This window comes from Solea senegalensis, linkage group LG1 (genome assembly GCF_019176455.1).
Source record: "Solea senegalensis isolate Sse05_10M linkage group LG1, IFAPA_SoseM_1, whole genome shotgun sequence".
Taxonomy (NCBI): Eukaryota; Metazoa; Chordata; class Actinopteri; order Pleuronectiformes; family Soleidae; genus Solea; species Solea senegalensis.
Genome location: NC_058021.1, coordinates 4,483,343 through 4,503,915, shown reverse-complemented (window position 1 = coordinate 4,503,915; position 20,573 = coordinate 4,483,343). Strand labels below are relative to the sequence as shown.

The 20,573-nt window shown below is 37.2% G+C and overlaps 1 protein-coding gene across 4 annotated transcripts; it reads right to left on the bottom strand.

The window, feature by feature from the left end:
- Positions 1 to 20,006, bottom strand: apol1 (apolipoprotein L, 1). 4 transcript variants are annotated; one of them, XM_044037151.1, is made up of 37 exons: positions 19,813 to 20,006; positions 19,620 to 19,676; positions 17,592 to 17,663; positions 17,049 to 17,114; positions 16,874 to 16,942; positions 16,083 to 16,151; positions 15,915 to 15,986; positions 15,771 to 15,833; positions 14,945 to 15,016; positions 13,611 to 13,679; positions 13,197 to 13,268; positions 13,053 to 13,121; positions 12,489 to 12,548; positions 12,329 to 12,394; positions 12,123 to 12,182; positions 11,567 to 11,632; positions 11,390 to 11,440; positions 11,222 to 11,296; positions 11,026 to 11,073; positions 10,657 to 10,725; positions 10,508 to 10,561; positions 10,284 to 10,355; positions 9,418 to 9,471; positions 8,896 to 8,961; positions 8,367 to 8,453; positions 8,208 to 8,267; positions 7,941 to 7,976; positions 7,776 to 7,829; positions 6,339 to 6,425; positions 5,434 to 5,487; positions 5,188 to 5,277; positions 5,034 to 5,084; positions 4,000 to 4,035; positions 3,271 to 3,348; positions 3,132 to 3,171; positions 2,870 to 2,924; positions 1 to 2,478 (listed from the first exon to the last, which is right to left on the bottom strand). In XM_044037151.1, the coding sequence occupies exons 1-37, from the start codon at positions 19,813 to 19,815 to the stop codon at positions 1,521 to 1,523; spliced, it is 3,180 nt and encodes a 1,059-aa protein (XP_043893086.1). In that variant the 5' UTR covers positions 19,816 to 20,006; the 3' UTR covers positions 1 to 1,520. The 4 variants fall into 4 exon arrangements, with proteins under 4 accessions (XP_043893086.1, XP_043893092.1, XP_043893093.1 ...); XM_044037157.1 differs by lacking the exon at positions 7,776 to 7,829 and having other exon boundaries at positions 19,813 to 20,005; XM_044037158.1 differs by lacking the exon at positions 9,418 to 9,471 and having other exon boundaries at positions 19,813 to 20,005.
- Between the last annotated feature and the right edge of the window lie 567 nt (positions 20,007 to 20,573).

Genomic DNA, 20,573 nt, shown 5'->3' with positions numbered 1-20,573 from the left:
TTTCACTGTTTTTTTTTAATGACAATTTTTACATTTACATTTATTACACAAGAAGATCTACAATATATTGCACCAAAAAGGTATCACCAATAACCAGATCAACCCCCCAAAAGGTCTAATAAATATGTAGTTTATCAAATAAGTGACAGTCGTAAGTTCTAAAACAATCTTTTAAAATTTTAAGTGAGTCGTCCAGTGGCATCACAATTATTCAACAATTGTCTTGTGAAAACCATGAAAAAGTGACTAATACGTCCAAGGATTAGATTGACAACCAATGATGCCACTGAATCCACTGCTCATCAAGAAGTTCATTTCCACTTGTACACACAAAATATGAGTTAAAACAGGTTGATCCACAGAATATTCTCATGATGTAGTGGTTAGTCATGAAATAAAGCTAACGTTAGCCTGCTAATATGGCCAGGTCCGGAGTCAAGATTTACATACAGAATATTATGGTTGACAAATTTGATCAAAATGCTGTTAAACAAGAATGTTAAGTGATAATAAGCCTTTTCAGACTAAGGTTACATTTTACTAAATAACCAGTTGGCAGTTAGCCAACAGGTGGCTAGGTTAGCTACTTTTGACTTTGAACTGCAGGAACATTACCAACCCTGAAACATACATAGTTCTTCATGGATTAAACTACTATATGTAGATTAATGTTAACAATAATGACTTTTATCAATAAAGACAATCTTTACTAGTTTAGACATGCCTTAATTTGTTTATGGTGGAAAATAGTTTGCTAAATTTTACATTAGCTTGTCTCACTATCTTTAACTCTAAACATCTTATGAGCCGATATAATCCAACTATTGTCGCTCAACTAAATGTTGTCTTTGTTCTATCCTTAAAAGCAACACAAAAAAAAACAAAAAGCAAATCTACAGTACATTCTTGCCCAGCAGCTTTAACACAAAGCTTATTACTGGACCATTGTCACCAGGTTAAACAAATCCAGTTGAATTATAAACCATCCCACATCAGACCTAAAACAAGAAGCCCATGATAGGGGAAATGGTTTTATTGCAGGCCCCACACCCCCAAAAAATAACTTAACAAAACATCACAGTGTATTTTTAAGGCATTATTAGTAATAAAGGCACTACTCCCAATGAGTATACACAATCTTTAAAGTCAGTAAAAGCTCCAGTTTTTCCATATCAGGCATTGAGACGATAAGACTCTAAAGTTTAAATTATTAATAATTCTGAAAAATACTTAAAATACTACACCTATGTCTTTAATGAATAAAAATGAGCATACAAAATACACTTGAAGAAAAGACTAAACGGCAGTTTCACACATTGGCACAACTGCCTGAAAAGCAGATATGAAACTTTATCAACCATAAATCCTCAGTTCCTCCCATGAAGGTAAATGTTGATAAGACGGTCATTTCCCAAAAGAATATTTAGATTTTTCCCAGAAACTGTGTATTTCATGAGTGTAGTTTTGAGCTAGTGCTATAAAATAACTCTTGCATGGGGAACTGGTTTGAAGTTTTGAAGTCAAACATATTCTCGGTTTTCAATGTCCTTTTTGATTGCTTTTTTGATGCGGTCAATTTCATCTTCCTCAGAACTATCATATCTATAGTCCTTCTCTTTCTTGTCTTTGTCAAAAGCAGCATTGTTCTGGTCTGTGCCTTCTTCTGGCGTGGTGGCCTGCAGTTCCTCTCGTATGGAATTGAGCTCCACCAGACCATCATGTAGTTGTGTTGCTACTTCCCTGATTTTGGCAGCAAACTCAGACTTGGCCCCTTTTTTGAGTTCCTTCGAGTCTTTAGCCACAAAGTAGATGTCCATACCTACAAAGAGGCCAGTGAGTACTCCGGTGGCCATACTGGCGATCTGGACCGCTCTGGCTGCTGTGCTGCCGGCCACGTTCGCAATCTGAACCACACGCATGATCTCATTGGCATTGATGAGGATAGCTTTTCCTGCCATGGCGCCGTCCTCATAGAAACTACTACTCAGCACAGGGAAGTCACGATTGTAGGCATGATTTTTCATCTTCATCAGGTCAAATTTGCGCAAGTTTTCAATTCCTTGCTTGATAAATTTCAGGCACTTGTTCAAGTCCACCATCTTCTCCTGGTAGTCCTCCACGATCTTCTCCACCTTCTTACGGTCCATTGAGTTGTTGACCTGGTTGGAGATGCCGGCACCTGCTGATGTCAGTCCACCAGCCGCGGCGACGCCGAGTCCCACTGCCGTCACAATCAATGAGGTTCCCATGGTGACTGGGGCCAAAGCGAGGCCAGCGATGGTGGCAACGCCCCCAATGGCACTGGTGGAGCCGCCTGTGATCTGGGCGATTTTTGTGTTCTTGTTGAACTTGTCCAAACCATCGGCAATACCGTTGAGGTCGATGACGTGCTGCCAGAGACTCTCAGCGCGCTCTGAGAACAGTTTGTTGAAGACGCGAATTCCCTTCTGTACCTTATCAGCTGTCAACGCAAAAGCCCTGAAAAGAGAAAGCTGAGAGTGACACAGAGCTAAGGCATTGTGTCCAAAAAGTTTCTTATTAGTTTGTAGCTATGAAGACAGTAATGGTTTCATTTACTCAGGATGCGAGTATCCATCTTCTTTTCCAATAAAATGGAGGCAATACACAAACCACCTTAAAAAATCTTTTGTTTTAACTTATATTACCAAAAAGCAAAGCATCTCCTTGGTAACAACATGAGTGTTTTTTCTTAGATTCTTGGTTGCTTTAGTTGCTTTAGTTGCTTTCAATCTGTTACCATATTGCTGATAACCGTAAAAAAAAGAGAGTTTATCTATGACCTAATAGGTTGATTGGTATAAATATAATTACATATCCCTTCTTCTTAATGAAATACAAAAATCTTTACTTGGCCTCTTCTTTTTCCGTCAAGTCTTCATCCTGAGGCGGCATGTCTTCCCATTCTGAGAGAGTTAAATAAAGAAAGAATGACTGTAAGCTTTCACATCAAATATTACAAAAACAACATAAACAAATATTTGTGTAGGTATGTAGAGTGCTCTCTTCTGTAATATTAAAATTGCACAGCATTTAGAGGCTCAACAGGGATGTCTATACAATTCTGTTCTTTGATGATCGTGAGTGGTCATAGAAAAAACGAAGTAACTTACGTTCCACCGTGTTCCACCACTCCATGAGATTCTCCACATCCTGAAAGATATTATTACATATGTATGGGTTTGCATGTTCACTCTAATTAATAATGATGCATCAGAGTATATTATTACTAAATTTTTTTCAGGGACTGACCTGGCTGTCTTCAGGCTCTGATGGGTCAATGCGTAGGTCCTCCAGCCGGTCAAACAATGACCTGTTTCCACCTTCATTCTGAGACAACACAAATAATACAACATTAAAGTCAAACTGTATATGAGAACGTGATTTATTTTAGTTGTATATTATATTACAAATCACAGATTCTCCTGTGTAGCTCAAGTGTATGATAGACTCATCATACATATGTTCACTTTCACTTGTGCTCAGACAATGAGGAGGAAGTGATGGTCAAAGGGATTTTGAAAGACAAGACTTATTTCTGCTGTTTTTGCAGAAGTAAAGCGTACACGTGTTTCACAGACATGTTGAAAACTGAAGCGGGGAAACAAGTCTGACCACATTGCAACCTAATCTCTGCCTTGTCGTCCTCTGACGAGCACATGCACAAAACACAGGGTGAGGGCGTGGAGGTGGGTTTCATGTCAGCACATTGGGTGTAATAGTCCCTGTTGGGAGTGGAGTGTCTCACCAGAGACAACATAACTGCTAGAATGAGGTTGTTGTCAGGGAGGAGGAGGAGGAGAAAGGGTCAGGTGACAGAAACAGATGTCTTAATCACAAATGACAATGAGTAACACGTCAGGCTGGTGGACAAAATAAGTGGATTATAGCTTAATGCACTGAGTCTGTGAAGGGTCTACATGAAAAAAAGTAAGTAAGTAAGAAGAAAGAAAGACTGATGAGCGCCCCCCTCCCCTTTACCTCTGCAACGTCGTCATTCCTCTGTTTGACTTTGGCCTGTAAAAAAAAACCCAAGACAAATACTTAAACACAGTTTAAGCACTTGTAACATCAATACAACTGTTGAATTTAGCCTATTTGTGTCAATACAATCAAGGCAGTTAAAAATCAACAGACTACCTCAGTCTTCACATCAGCAGTTGATGCGGGTCACTAGCTCAGTGATTTGCATGTAAAGGTGAAGCGGTGTTTGAAATTTCAGATACGCTGCTGTCAACAACTTTGGCGAAAGAACATGGTAAACTTCAGACTTTCAGTTAGCAGCCAGATGTTTAATATAAACAAATAACTGTGGAAGGGGCAAGACTTCTTTTCTTTGTTTATAATTATTTTAACATAAGTTCCATGTACTACACATTTTACTGAAAACCTTACTCTAGAAAAAAAACACAGCCAAACAGACCAAACCCCTTATTTGAGGAGTATTTCATTTTCTTTGTCACTGTCCATGTCCTGTATTTAGAGTTTAAACGAAATAAGAGGAGACACAAAATGGATGCAGTGCTTCCTCAAAGGTCACAATGGCTTATTGAGGAAAATGAATACAAACACAAGGAAAGGTGTCAGAGCAAGGTGTGACACATCAAAATGTACTTCCTTTGTCAAAGCACCAAACCAGAGACTATTCCTTAGAAGTTAATCTTTAAATGTTAATTTGTACAGTATGGAATGGAAACATTATAATACAGAGCACTGAAGCTGCTCTGGAGCTTTGGTTTTGTCTTTGAGTGAGAAATGTCTGTATTATTATACTATACTATACTATACTATACTATACTATACACACTGTAGTGTGCAGTTCCCAGTTACAGACTTATGATATGACTACAATGATAAAGACTGCACACTGAGCACAATGTGCAACATTGTGGCTGACAATAACCATGAAATAACCAGGTTCAGGGTATCGGGTAACATTTTCCAGTGTTTCTATAGACAGGGAGTGTTGACACGAAAGGGGACAAGTTAGAACAAGTTGCTTGTTTGAAAAATACCTTGACCCGTGGCATGAAGGGATTGTGTCGCTTTGGTTTCTTGACTTTGGTCTAAAAAAAAAAGAGAAAAAAAAAGCAGGATTGTCTTTTAGTTTAAGTAAAAATATAGGCCAAACTGATTATTCTGATAAGCAGAAATTAGACTTCAACCAACCTCTTTTTTCTCCTTGGCCTCGTCATCTGTGTTTTCCTCTTTGGCTAAAGAATCAGCTTCTTCTTTAAGCTCTTCATCATCAGACGCAGCCTAAAGCAAACCATATACAAACAGGCTTCAAAATAACGTTGTATAGCATTGTAATTTATGAATTTCCTGGGAAAATGTAACACATTAATTATTTGGAATGAATCTTGAATGTTTTAGTCTATGTATTTAATGTATTTGATATATAAAAAAAAGCACCTTGGCTGCAGGACGAGACATAAATGGGTTGTGCCTGTGTTTTTTCACCTTGGTCTGGAAAAAAACAAAGTTGGCTCAGTGACAGGTGTGTTAGAGGGAATGAGAAGCAACAACTGGAAAAACTACATTTCACCACAGACACTGGTGACATACAGTGTATATTTGAATGAAGCAACTGCAGCTTGGCTTGCACCTCATATCCGATCTGGAATCTGCTCTTATCGCTTACGGATAAATAAATTCATCTTACTAACAAACAGCAGGCTGACGGTAGTTCAAATCAACAGTAAGATTTTCCATGGAGGTCCATATGTTTGCAAATCAGGACACATTCTGAATGAAATGGTTGAAAAAATATCTTCATGACGTAAACATGGGCCACACGTTGGACTGGTGAACTGGTCCTCCCGCCTTTGTCAGCTGACCCTCCGTTGGAGGATAAAGCGGTAGATAATGGATGGATGACACAATGGAAAAACATAATGTATCTTGGTGTTGTAACCAAGAGCACACTAACAAGATGTATACTGTATAATTGATATATGTAGTGGACTTGTTGTGGTCTTGCTCTCAGCACAAGTCAGATCTTGGTCTTGACAAAATTCTGAAACAGCTATTGATCGCTGCATTAAATAACTGGTACCAAAGATGGAGGAACTAGGTGAATTTGATCATGGTGAATCCTCTGAATTTGATTCAACTGGATGTAGAAGCTGATTATTCAAATCATCCAATATGGCAACAAAAGAATAAACATACAGTATGTACACACATATATATATACACACATACACACATATATACATATATATACACATATACACACACACACACCACGCTTCAATATCACACATCAATAAAATGAAAACTGGGCTTTGCTGATGATACAGAGATGTAAAACTCACTGCTTTGCTCTCTGCAAGGTTCACCTCATCTGCCTCTTTGACCTCAGCAGATTCATCTTCTTTAAGAAGTTCGTCATCTGATTGGCTCTGCAGCAAAATAAGCAAATTATTTGGTTACATAACAGTTTAAATTCAATGTACAATTAAATTCTCATGGTAGCAGGTCTGCCTCAGCTATTCAGGTTCAAGTTGCAGTTTGTTAAGAACTGAACACTTAAGAACACATGGCCACTAATGACGTAAGACGTCACAGTGGCTTTGACCTACAGCTGGTCATTTCATCATTGAGGGAATGTTTGCATCAAATAAAATACCTCCTCACTCATTCTAGAGATATCACATGCTGTATATGAAGGTGGGATGGACAGACATGAAAACATGATGTCTCTTACCACAAAGTCTTAGCCAGACATTCTTCATAGTTGTGGTAAAAACTATCAACACAAACTGCTTTTCATTACCATTGTGAACCAAAACAACCAAACTGAGGGCAAGCTACTAAACTTACTGTTTTAGGAAGACGTCTTAAAAGGTCTGACAAAGAAGTGTTTACTGAAATTTAAACTAATGATACGTTTGTTTATACAAGTGTAAAATGGTTTGCTTTTCATAGCCTTAGAATTAGCCTATGGCCGTGTTTCCACCGAATGGAACGTTTCACTTCAGTACTATTCTTTTTGCATTTCCATTAGGAAAAGTAAATTCTTCGGCACCTTTCCCTTGGGGTACGAGAGTAATAGATCTGATACGGTAGAGGCGGAGCTAGACCCAGGACAGTCGAGTTGATTGGGCGACAGAAAAGCAACCAGTGCTTCTTCAACGCCCACAAGCTCTCATACAAAGCTTGACGTCTTGATGAGACAAACCGAGCAGAAAAAAAACGAGCTGCTCCGTTTTTGTCTGTGGTGTTGAGTTTGCGGCGAGGCCATCGAGCACCGCACACAACCCGCCTACCAAGTAAAGGTGCTATTCTCAGTCAAACGCAAGCCTGTCCGAGGGCTTTTACCGTTCCAAACTGTACTGTATGGTATGCATTTTGAAAGACATGTTTACAGCACAAACAGGGGTGACGGTTCCGCCCATATAAACCCACTAACAAGAGGGAGGTGATGGCAGAGAGACTAGGAAAATAGAGAGAATGTTTATTGACATCCTTTCTGGTTTGCAAAACATGCTTGCGAAATGAAAGTGGAAGAGTCTTTCATTTGTTGCAATCTGCAGTCACACCATTACATGTCATGTAATTGTCACACACTGGACGAGGGCTGAACACGGGGGAAATGCGATGTTTCTGACAGACATTATAATTGCGATTGGGTTTCTCTTAAATCAAGCTGTAGTTTGATGTGTTATAGATTTAAAAACACGAGGAAGTAGGGAACACGTGAAAAACAACAGTATCAATTTAACCGGTGTACTATGCTTACACATCAATACCTGATGTTTGCTCTTCAGCTTCAGCTGACCATGTCTCACTGCTTTGACCATCTCCTACAATGGATCCACAACATGCAGGCTCACAGTGCAGCATCGATACACACCGACAAACATCACCTCTAAACTGAGACAATCTATATATTCTCTAAATATTACAGGTTTTACCTCCTTTGATGGTCTTGGAGGAATGACAGGTGTGTCCTGCAGAGGACAAATAAAGACACACAGTATGTTATAAAACAGTTTAAACTCGCTTTCAGGAAATATGTCATTTTATGTTGACAAAACGATGAATTTAATGAATAATGATTCTTAGTGTCATTGTTGCTACTTACTAAACAGTATCATTATTTATTTTTCCTCCTAGGTGGACAACAGAAATATAAAAAATAATTGTATAATTATTGTGAACATGGGAAGTGCACACTGCACCTGATTATCCTCAGTTCCTCTTGGTTTCACTTTGTCGTATGCGGATGTCCTCTTCATCTCCTGCAAAAACAGCAAGACATCGAGAGACAGATGGAGGAGAAGTCAGAGGTGTTTCATTTGGCATCTCTGAGTGGCAGTTGTTTTCCGCTGGAAACAAACCTCTTTAGAAGGTCTGGGTGGGACCAGCGGCATTTTGCTCCATTCTTTCTTTTCCTCCATTTCTTGCTGGATCTTTTTTCTTCTGACCTGATGAAGACACACACACACACACACACACACACACACACACACACACGCACAGAGTCACACAGTGACCTGGAGGAGGAGGATGGGGACAGTGAGCAGTGAGAAAAGGCGACGAGAGGGATGTTGTGGAAGAGGAGGAGCATTGATCAGCTTTGTGTTTGTTTACTTGTACTTCTCACCTTGTGAGAACAAGTTTGGTGAATTGGACCTTATTGAATGAGGACATGGAAGTAACAGAATTTGGGGAAGTAAAATGACCTGGCCTTTGCAATATCATAAAGCTAAGCGACGGTCAAAATCAGTTTTTATGTCCAGAATTAGTTTCAGGGTTGGGTAAGGGGCTAGGAAATGCATTTCCAGTAAGTGTCCTTAAAAAGACAGAGGCATAAGTAAGTGTATAAGGTTACCGATGACTCAGCAGTGACATAATTATTAGACTAACCGGTTTCGGCTTCTCTTCCACTTGTTTCTCGCTCTCCTTGAGCATTTCTGTGTCTTCAGAGTCTTTCTGAACAAAGGATATAAAATATTTGATATTAAACTGCATCAACAATATTCTGACAACTTATGCTGTGTTTACAAGGACATTATCAGCCATTATAATGTCTCTACAGCATAATAATTTAACATTTTGTACAACATTGTCAAAAAGCTTTTGATATTTCTACAGAGGTGTATTCTTCTCTGCCTGCTGTGGCAACCATTGATTTCAATTTCATGGAACAAATTTAAATGGTATTTTTGAAAACTGCTCGTCTTATTCATCAAAAAGAAAATACCTACATTGCAATTTTGTCAAAGTTGCAAATAATATGGTTTTCATATTGAACCAACATGAAAGGAAACCAAAGGTTGCCAGAAATGCAAACGTCCACATTCCCAACACCAGCATCTCAGTCACGATTGCGACCAATTCCACTACCACCTCTACCATCTTCAAACACACTGAACAACATGTATTTACTTTATTTCCTGTGTTGAACAAATTCAGTTTGGACATAGCTCCAGTCTTGGTGTTCTGCATGAAAGTGAAAGATTTATGTGCCAAATTTATTCGATCCATATTGTCTGAGGACAAGATGCCAAGAAACTACTGACAATGTCATAAAGTAAGTACAGGCCAGGGGCCATACAAACACGAGAATAAAGATGTCAGCACAAGACTACTGAGCAAACAAAGACAATTTGGTTGCTAAGAGGATGTTACACAAACAGTATACTTAAAGAGAAATAGGCAAAGCAGAACTTCTTAATAAAATGGTTTTAGTGGTTTTTAAGAATGCACAAGCAGAAACCAGTTAGACTGCTATAGTGTCATGTTGCCTTGGTTTTTTTTTGGGTTTAGGATTGAGAACATGTCGGGCAGTATCCACAATTTAGGTCTTATTCTTGGCCTCAATCTACAGGGAAAGTTCATTTTCAAAGCTTTAACCAAAGTTGTAGATTATTTAAAAGTATTTTCTGGGAAATTTACTGTAAAACCTTATGGTCTAAGTAGTTGAGCTATAAAACAAAACAAAACAGAGAAGACAAGTTGAGCTGGGATCTCTAAAAGAGCCTGTGGGAACATAATGGTGAAAAACATCAACATTTGTCTCACAACATCCCTGTTTTTGACCTACTAAGGACAACAAATGACTTCACAATGCCTCTCATTCACATGCTCTGGTGAAGAACTGCATGAACAGGAAGTAACAAACTTCTCTGTGAATAAAAACACCAAAATAATACATGGAAGCTTGTCTACATTTTAATGAGGGGTGTCTCCTGCAGTTTACGGTTTCACTAAGCTTATAATAGTCAAACAGAAATAAGGAGATGTCAAAGTACCTGTTTGTTCCCCGACGACTTATCACTACCCGCAGGTGGATCCTCATCATCAGAACTCGCCGGCTTCTCGTTCTGCAGAGCAGATGTAGATGATGATGATGATGATGATGTTACAAAAAACATAAAAATAAGGCTGTTCAAAAATGTAATCACAATCATTGATCAGCAGTAATGTTCCTATAATTGTTTTGGTGTGGATTATTGTCTGTCTACACCATCCTTACTTTGCTTGCCGTTCTAAATGGATTCAGCTTTGTCATAGCCTCAGCAAATTTATTCTAAAAATGAGAGGGAAATATTTATTAAAGACCACGTTTAGTGAAGAAAGTTGCGGATTTAAAACAGACAAAAGAATTAATGAACATTTAAAAACCTGTTTGTGACTCGTCTGTTCCTCCCCGTTGTCCAGTAACTCCTCATCATCTGTGTCTCTGCTCTTCTCCTGTGGATGATGAAGACAATTCATGTCAAATATAAACTATAGATGTTCTAGCAATACTATATCCCATATGTATTTATTCTTCTATTTATTTTAGGCTTATCTGAGAGAGACACTATTTACTTTTAGGGAAGTGCGATTTAATGTGGCTCAGTGGTTAAGACCAGTACCCTGTGTGCGCAAGACATTATGGTCGCAAGTTCGACTCCACCCCTGGCCGATTGTACTCAATTCCATTGTAAGTCGCTTTGGGTAAAAGCATCTGCTAAATGACATGTAATGTAATGTAATATGAGCTCTTACCTGTTTGTCAGTGTAGAACGTGCTCTTCATCATTGCACTGAAACCATTCTGAAATTGGACAAAGACACTGTTTCTCCCAACTTTTCACACAATCATCTCGTATTTGAGTTGCTGTTACTAAATATTAAAAGCCATTTTTTTCCACAGTACAGTCCAGAGAGTTGAAGAGATTCAATTCTCTGGTGTAACAACCGACCTGTTTGCTTTTGGGCTTCTCTGAGGAAGATGTATTCTCCTGCGAGTCTCCAGAGTGTTCCAACTTCTCCTTCTCCTGATAAAACACAAAGCATCAGTATTTCACCGAGCAGAAAACATGCTGGTGTGATACCTGATATGATGGCGCGTTCACTGAGCGAGGAATAACCTGAGATGAGGATGTGAAAGGATTCTTCAGGATCTTTGCAGAGACTCCACCCTGACAGAAAAGACAAAGCACTTTAAGACTTAAATGGACATTGTGTCGTCCACTGTTGCTTTAGTGTCAATGCAGTGCAAACAAACAAACAGACACAAATAAATAAAAACAAGCCTCATCTCTCACCTTTGAAGACTTTTCTGTGAGGCTTTCGCTGCTGCCAAAGAGTTCAACATCCACAGACAAATTATCCTACAAACAGGGAGATATCATAACATGTGCTATTATACACTATAAAAACTAAGAAAAGGTATTGATTTGGTAGATTTTTTTTTTACATATACATTTGTTTAGTAAAAGTAAAATCTTTATCAAGAAATTAAGGCAAGGCAAGGCAAGGCAGCTTTATTTATGTAGCGCATTTCATACACAAAAGGCAACTCAATGTGCTTTACATGAAACAAACATTTAACAGTAAGATTTGGAGAAATAAAAATAAAAACAATTGTATAAAAACAAGAAAGATTGCAGCATATAATAATGATTTGCTTCAAAATCATTAAAAGGACATTGCTTTGTCCTTTTTGGTCCAACTAAGGTGTGAGGCAATGTCACCATTAAGTATGTCACAACTCATTTCCAATATAACATACTTCCCACTTTTCCAGGAATTATTGCTCAAACAGAATATTTCAATTGTTATATTACAAAGCTGTCACTGAAAAAAAAACGTCCATCTTACCCGAGACTGAGATCTGGCACCTTTTTTCTTGAACACTCCACTTAGAAGTCCTCCTTTCTCCTGTAAATTATTATTATTATTATTATTATTATTATTATTATTATCATTATTGTTATTATTTTCTTTTTAATTAACGATCACAATAGATCTGGTTATTAATAGTTTCATCAGCTGATGATACAGGACACAGCTTTTACAAAACTCACCTTTGCATTGCTCTCTGCGAGATTGTCGTTGCTGCCTGAGAGTTCATCGGGTGCAGACAAATCATCCTGACGGCGAGAGACAAATGTCACTCAAGTTATGTATGATGTCCACATGATGTCACATGAGTAAAAATGTGAAACACGTGTTCACAACTCTCACCTGGGACTGTGTTCTCTTTGGGGATTTTTTAAATAGTCCACTGAACATCCCACCTGACTCCTGGGAAAAGACAAAAACCACATCAATAACATTTTAAAACATTTTTAAGGTTTAAGTGGAAAAGCATAATCCAGTGATTATTTCAAGGATTTAAAATGGATGACAAGATATGCTACAATATGTTACAGATATTAACCTGGTTCAACAATCTGTCAAACAAACAGTACAGCACTTATTATACACATGAAAGTTAACACCACACACTCACAAATATAAATACATTATATTCAGCCATACAAAAGCCATAATCAATGAAAAAGTTGTAGAAATAAATACTAAAACCCTGACAATAAAAAGCAGGCACAATCGAAAAACATTATAAATAAGTATAATTCAAAAATGAGATGAAAAGAAAAATCATACATAAATAAAATGACAAATTAATGAAATAGGGATTGATAGCCACAAATCCACCACTAGCTAAAACATAAATAAAAGGATAAATAGATAGAAAATCATTGATAAGACTAAAAAGGTACAGTAGGTGTTTGAGAGAAACCTCACCTTAGTGCTGCCAGTGACAGAAAGACTGTCGCTGCTGCCCGAGAGCTCGCTTGGTGCAGTCAAATCCTCCTGAAGGACAGAAACAAGTGAGTGCATCCAATTATTATTATCAAAAAGCAGACGACTGAGAGGCACAACACTCACCTGGGATTGTGTCCTCGCTCCAAAGGCCTTCTGTGGTTTTTTAAACATCCCACTGAAAATCCCACCTGACTCCTATGAGAAAGAAAAAACAGGGAAACAGGGAAATTGCAGTTTGAGATCATTTTCCCCAGTAGAGAATTCTTGTTATGTGTCCCTCTAGTTTCAGATCTCAAATGGAAAAGCAGTGACTTCACATGTCACCTGATGCACAAACAACAACACAAAGTCTAATCCATAATCGCTTGACTCATTTAAGGAGTGTTTTTAGCAGCTTTAGGATGAAGGAAAAAGTCCCCCTTCCAGAATGACTCCAAACTCAGGATTCTAATCCAATCTTCTCATCTAAGATGTAGGATAATAATCTGTACATGTACAAAACATGTTCACGGAGTGTCAGGCTTGAGGGAACCTCACCTTAGTGCTGCCAGCTTCAGAAAGATTGTCGTTGCTGCCTGAGAGCTTGCTTGGTGCAGTCAAATCCTCCTGAAGGACAGAAACAGAGCATGTGAGTGGAGCAGAAACAAGGGAATTTCCACTCTGAAGGAATGGTCTGCTCCCCTGTCCCCCTCCCTCAAATATGCTGCAAAATGCTTTGGTCCATATTCACAGTTAAATCGCTCACTGCCCACAAATCTGCATTATAGTATAGAGATGAGCCGACTGGTCCAATACTGGCCATGATCGCTAAGTCAGGTATTGGAAAAAAGAATAAACTAAAATACAAAATGAACCATTAACTCTAAATACGTATGTATATGTATATAATGTAAAGAAAGAATTCTGCTGCTATCGAGTTTACATAATGCTGATAAAGCTTTTCAGCTCAACGTGACCCCCTCTCTTCATTTTTCTCAGGATAGCCGTGTTTGAAATCCCATGTGGCCCGGCAGCATTTCTGTACTGCACAAGGAAGTGATTTGCAAAAATGGAGGCAGCTAAAAATATTAATATTATTAATTAATATTAAAAATTACTACAAAACCTGAAACACCTGAAAGTTACTTGGCTGGCAGAGGGGTCAGAGATGTAAAAGATCATCTAGTCAGGAAGAGCGATGGGCAGTATTGGTAATTACTCAGAATCCCTCAGGGGGGTACAGGAGTCACAAACAAGAGCTTAAATTTAAAAAAGAATTGGTGTGGTGAATTTGAAAATGCTGGTAGAGAAATGCTTCACATGCATGGTGTGGGTGAAACTGGAGTAAGGGTTTTCTTTTTAACCCTTAGTGCGCACATGACACAGACCTGCAGGTGTATGTCACATCTTCAGGCTTTAGAGAATATGTTTTTTGGTCTTCTTGTTCTTTCATGTTGTTGAGTCAAAGTTATGATCAATATTATATTGCTACATAAAATGTGCAGAAGTCACAAAATAGACCGCTTTTGTTTAATTTTTGTTCCAAAAAAAGCGAACATCGAACTGTGGCGTATTTCCAAATTTCACAAATCCAATCTCCAAGGTTTTTCAGTACTTTTTGCTCAGTTGTGTTTATATAGTTAATAAAAAAAATGTATATATTTTCATCAGACTGCCAAGGTTATGCTGAAGAAACGAATATAAGACACTCTATATTGCACATTCTTATAGCCTCTGTATATGTTTGAACATAGTAATGTGAAAATGCTCTGTGTTCTAAGGGGTAAACATGCCATTTCATGCTCTGGTCAAAATCCTTCCACTCCCACTTGTGCTCCGTTTGCACACCCAGTCTTGAATTCTGTATTATCACATTTCATTTCAGCTCTCACCTGGGATTGTGTCCTGGCACCAATTGGCTTTGGAGATTTTTTAAACATCCCACTGAACAACCCGCCTGACTCCTGAAGAATGGAAAAAAAAAGAAAAAAGGGTCACATAATAATCACTTAATCTGTACAGTGTATGTGTTTGCATTTATGAACTGCTGCAGTTGTCAAACAGACAAGTAGGCATTTACACATCACGCAGTACTTTCTATAAACCTGCTGATGAATGCAGCTTAACCTTGCTCTACCACGCACACACACAAAAACACAACACAACAGCAACACGTGGCTCACATGCTCCATTCAATGTGTTGAGCTGGACACATTTACAAAGACTTGATGTCACACGCTCACACTGAGGAATAACTCACTGTTGTGATGCAAAACATCGCAATGTTTTTGTATAAATAGAAGTCTCTAAGCTCTCTATGATGCCATAGATAGAACCCAAGCAACATGTGCCACTGTGTGTGTCTATCTACTTAAAAACTATCTTTGTGGGGACATTTTGTTGCTTAAAGGGCTTTTCAGTGTTAAGACCTGGTTTTAGGGTTAAAGTTACAATTAGGTCTAGGTTAGGGTTAGGTAACTTAGTTTTGATGATTAAGGTTAGGGTAAGAAGCCGGGGAATGCATTATGTCAACGATGTGTCTTCACTAAGGTATAAAAACAAGTTTGTGCATTTTATGTTTTATTGTAATTGTATTTAAAGCTTAAATTTGTATAGAATAACAAAAAAATAACAACACAACTTATAATACAAATAAATAAGCATAGCAGAAAACACAGAAATAATATTTTATAATAATATTTGTCTGATGAGACTCACCTTGGTGTTGGCATTTTCAGACAGACCTCCATTACTGCCCGAGAGCTCACTGTCCAAAAGATCCTAAAACATGAGAAACATTGTTAATTAAGCTGATAATGTTTTCCCCAGAAGATATTTGGATAAATAAAGATCACGTTTCACCTGTGAAGGCCTGCGGACATGTCCTGGTTTATGAGACGCTTTTAGAATTCCTCCAAAAACTCCTGTTTTGTCCTGGAAAAAAGGTTTATTTTAGAGGACAAAGAAAGGTTAAGTTACTAAGAATAATTAAGACAAAAACAAAAGAAACAACAACAACACTGAACTCACCTTTGATGACTTGTCTGATAAACTGTCACTACTGGCTGAGAGTTGAGGATTTTTTACTGACATGGTGACCTGTTAACACAAAGAAGTTTAACTCATTTAAATACTTTAATTCAATCAGATATATTTAAATATACACTTTTTTTAATGTACTTTTATGCTAGTACTGAGGTTATAATGTAATTGCAAATACAGTAGTGTTGCAGTAAGCTAGAACAGCTTCCACACTTCTAGGAAGACTTTCCTTAAGCTTTTGAAGTGTTTCTATGTGAATTTATGAGGTCAGACAATGATGTTGAACAAGAAGGTCTGTCTCAAATTCTCTATTCCAGTTCATCCCAAAAGGTGCTCGATGGTGTTGAGGTGAGGTCTCTGTGCGGGTCAGTCAAGTTCTTCCACACAAAACTCATCAAACCATGTCTTTATAGTTGTTGCTTTGTGCACTGGGGCACAGAAAAGGAAGCATAGCATTGTCCTAAATGTCATGGTGCCCTGAAACGTTAAGATAGTCCTTCATTGGAGATAAGGGGCCGAGCCCAAAGCCTGATTGAAACACCTGGATTTAATACTGAACAGGTGTGGCTGAGTACTTTTGCTAGTGAAGTGTTGATGCAACTCAAACATGGGAGTCCAGTGTTATTCCTTCATTTAACAAATTATTACTGTCAGAAAAAATGATGCAGTCAAAGTCTTACATTAAAGACCATGCCACGGTATATTTTGTTAAGTAGTTTAACTTTTGGAAATGGAGCAAATTTGTTTTTGACATATTATAATTATAGAAAAAAACAAACCTGTGGAGGAGCCTCTTTGGCAGATTTGTTCGTCTTCTTAAACATTCCTTTCAGTCCACCTCCTTTTTCCTGAAACATTAATAAATCAAATCGTCAGCTGACAAGCCTAAAAATAAAAAAAATAAAAAACATGGAAATAAAATAAAACAAAACACAACATAAAGAATTTACACACCTTGCTGTTGTTGTCATTCAGACTGTCATTGCTCTTTGAAAGTTCACCACTGGCTGATAAATTGTCCTGTAAGGTCAGGTAGAGTCTTGATGAGCAGAACATAACTGCATTAAATAGACTAAAACTTAAATTAGGTAAAACAGGCCAAATACCATATTAGCAATATAGCAGTAAATATAAATTAAAAGTGAAAACAATTCTAAACAAAGATATTTTCTTCATGAATCTGAGAAAATTGTAAAATGTTGTCTTGTTTATCCAACATGAAGTCAAAGTCTTTGGCATTTTGTTAATGAATTGAGTACAATAACACTAAAAATACATTATAATTGATGAATTAGTCAATTAATTGTTCCATTGTTAATCCAGTGTATTGAACAAGTAACTGAACAATCAAGGCATTTCATCACATGCAAAAATATCGACTGTAAATGACACAGAAAATAAGTTTCATATCAAATCACTGATTCATATTTATCTACTCTATACAATAATGTAGTTTCCGACTATAAATTGAATAAAGTAAACATCAAAACAACAAACCTGTGCTTGGATTAATGGTTCCACAGATTTAGACGATCTTTTGAACATCCCACCAAATAACGCTGCTTTTTGCTGAATGGAGAGAGTGAAGAGATGGAAAAAGACAAATATTTCAAAGTCCTGTAAAAACATTCAGGATGAAAAGAAGCACCATCTTTGAATGCATGGTTTTCTGGGTCACTGTTCAGCTTCATGTCCACATTTCAAGTCTAGACTTGGAGCTGTTTTTGTGCTCGAATCTCGAAATTACAGTGATTATCTTGAATCTACTTCAGGGGAATATTAATCATGATTTGCCTGTTTCTGTATTAAATAAAAGGAAACAGTGGAGCAATAATGCAGCTTTTAAAACTTGTGATTTTTATAAGTTTTGCAGATATTAATGACCTGTCCGTTTTAGCTGTTGTAGTCGTTGTAAAGCACTTTTTAATAAACACTGATGAACACATCGTTCTTCTTCTTCTTCTCATTATTATTATTATTATTATTATTATTATTATCATCATTATTATTATTATTATTATACACAAGATGGCTTCTTCTTCGTCACTGGATGGATTTGGTGGGACTCTAGGTGATAAGTCAGCCTCAATAACATGGCTGCACATTTAATATTTCAATTTAATCAGTGAGTAGCATGTTCATTTTGATATGTGATGTGCATGCTGTATGATATTGTAAATTGTGCCCATCATTTTTGAATACATAAGTATAAAAATAATACTAAATTTTATGATTAAATATCAACTCAATTGAAAAAAACCTGGAAAAAAACAGCAAATGCTCAGATTTGAGAATCTGGTGTCAATACTGTATGACTGAACAATTCATAAATTATGAAAGATTGTCGCCAATAACTTTTTGTCAACCAACAACGTCAACGTTATCCCAAACGTTTTTATAAGGAGCGTCACACTTTTTAACGAGGACTTGCAATCCAATAAATCATGACACGAGTAAATCTGTTCATAATGCAATGTTTTTAACATTTAAACTGCCATTTCTTTAAACCCCCTAATGCTATTATGAACAGATAAACCAGAAATATCCAAGAGATATGTTTTGATTAACAAATCACAATATAATTTAAAAAAAATGTTCAGTATGTAATTTTTGCCACCTAGACAGATGAAGTGGTGTGGGATCATGGGATATGTTCAACTGCAGAGCACGCAGAAACATCAACGGTGAGTCATCGTGAATCATTAGCGACAAGTATAAACAATGAAATGAAAATACAACATGAATAAAAATATGGCTTTCTATAGATTTACAAACGATGGAAACCATATAACAAAGATCTCATTAAAACTGAATCATTTTGATCTGTGGACAAAACAAGACATTCGAGTACATCAACCTTTTCCAAGTTTCGTAAACACTGATTGTTCACTGATATTTTACAGACCAAACAAGAACTCGATTAATCAGGAAAATAACTGACCGATTAAACATTTATAAAAAATTGTTACATGTAGCCCTACAAAATATATAGCATTGTTTTTATATATTTTAAAGCATTAGATCTTATCTATAAATATATATTATCTGTGGGTCCCCATCCAGTTCATTGGAATGACTGAACTAAACTTAACTAATTTCTAGGGATTGGAATCGGTATTGGTCAGGATCGGTATTGGTCTAATACTGGTCAAAATCACTAGATCGGATATAATGTAAAATCCGATATACAATCCTACATATATCACATGCTTCACTAGGCACAGACTGTAAAAGTGTAAATAAAAATCAGCAAAAGCATTTTAGCTATAGGGGGATAGGGGCAATAGGGGGCCCCTTAACTAAGATTTTAACCCATGACCCACCAATCAATTAATTAATACGGCCATGACGCTCAATCTACAAGTTACTTTATCCTCAATGTCAAGTGTCCATTTCACAATTTATGAACATACGTGTAGCTGTATTATTAAAACTGAAATACCCATTTACACAGAAGGAGTTCATGTCAGTGAACAGCTCGAAACCACGTTATTAATAAAAAAAAACAAAAAAACAACTACTTACTTCAACGCTTCCTCCTCCTTCACACTCCAAATCCAACTCCAGGTTATCGTATCGATTCTGTCAAAATATTACCGACGCGTCATTTAAAAATATGACAGCAATAACAACAAACCGCAAAACCAGACCTTTCCAAATCTCTGAGTTGTGTCGAGGAGGTCAAACTACAGAGATATCGTTTTTTAACTAAACTCACCATCTCCGCGTGTCTTTGATCACAGTTAAGCGATAACGCTGTGAACAGTCGTTAGTGGATTAAAATCCCCAGCGGTAAATGTTTAAAATGTCCAGCAGTGAGTTTATTTACGTCCTCGCCATTGTCCCTGTGTCGATACTGACGTTTGTTGGATGTGGAGTTGAAGAACCTCCCTCTACTCTTCGGTCTCTTCTCTTCCTCCACGGTGACGAATACATGGAGACTTCCCACTGTGACACTTGTGACTCATACACCTCTGTTTTTTAATATAAGTTCGTATTAAAGTTTCATAAATGGCGTGAAAGAAACACAGATAGCCAAATTAAAAAAAAAATGTAAATACTTTATTTTTAAGTCTATTTTTTATGTACATACACTTCCTTCAGTTTGTCAGGCTTTTATTATAACTTGTTTTTTAAAAAACGAAATGTTCCTGAATGTTGAATAAAGACGAAAAAGAGAGAGCGAGGGATTAAAAAAAAATAAATAAAAAACACACCTGTTGTCGTCCATGACAGGGCGTGTCTGTCTCTCTTACCTTGGAATGTGCGGCGTTCAAGTGTTGCTCGGGAAACTCAGTCAATTTCAGATCTGTAAAACCATTTTTGGCCTGCAGTGGATGAAATACGCATTTATTGACTCAATAAATAACATTTGTTTCTTGTGTGTTTTAAGCAGTCTCGTGTAAAGTACCTAACAGGGTAATGGGTAGTATCTAACCAGAAAATGACGTTTTGGAGAAGTTGAAGTAACTTTTTAAA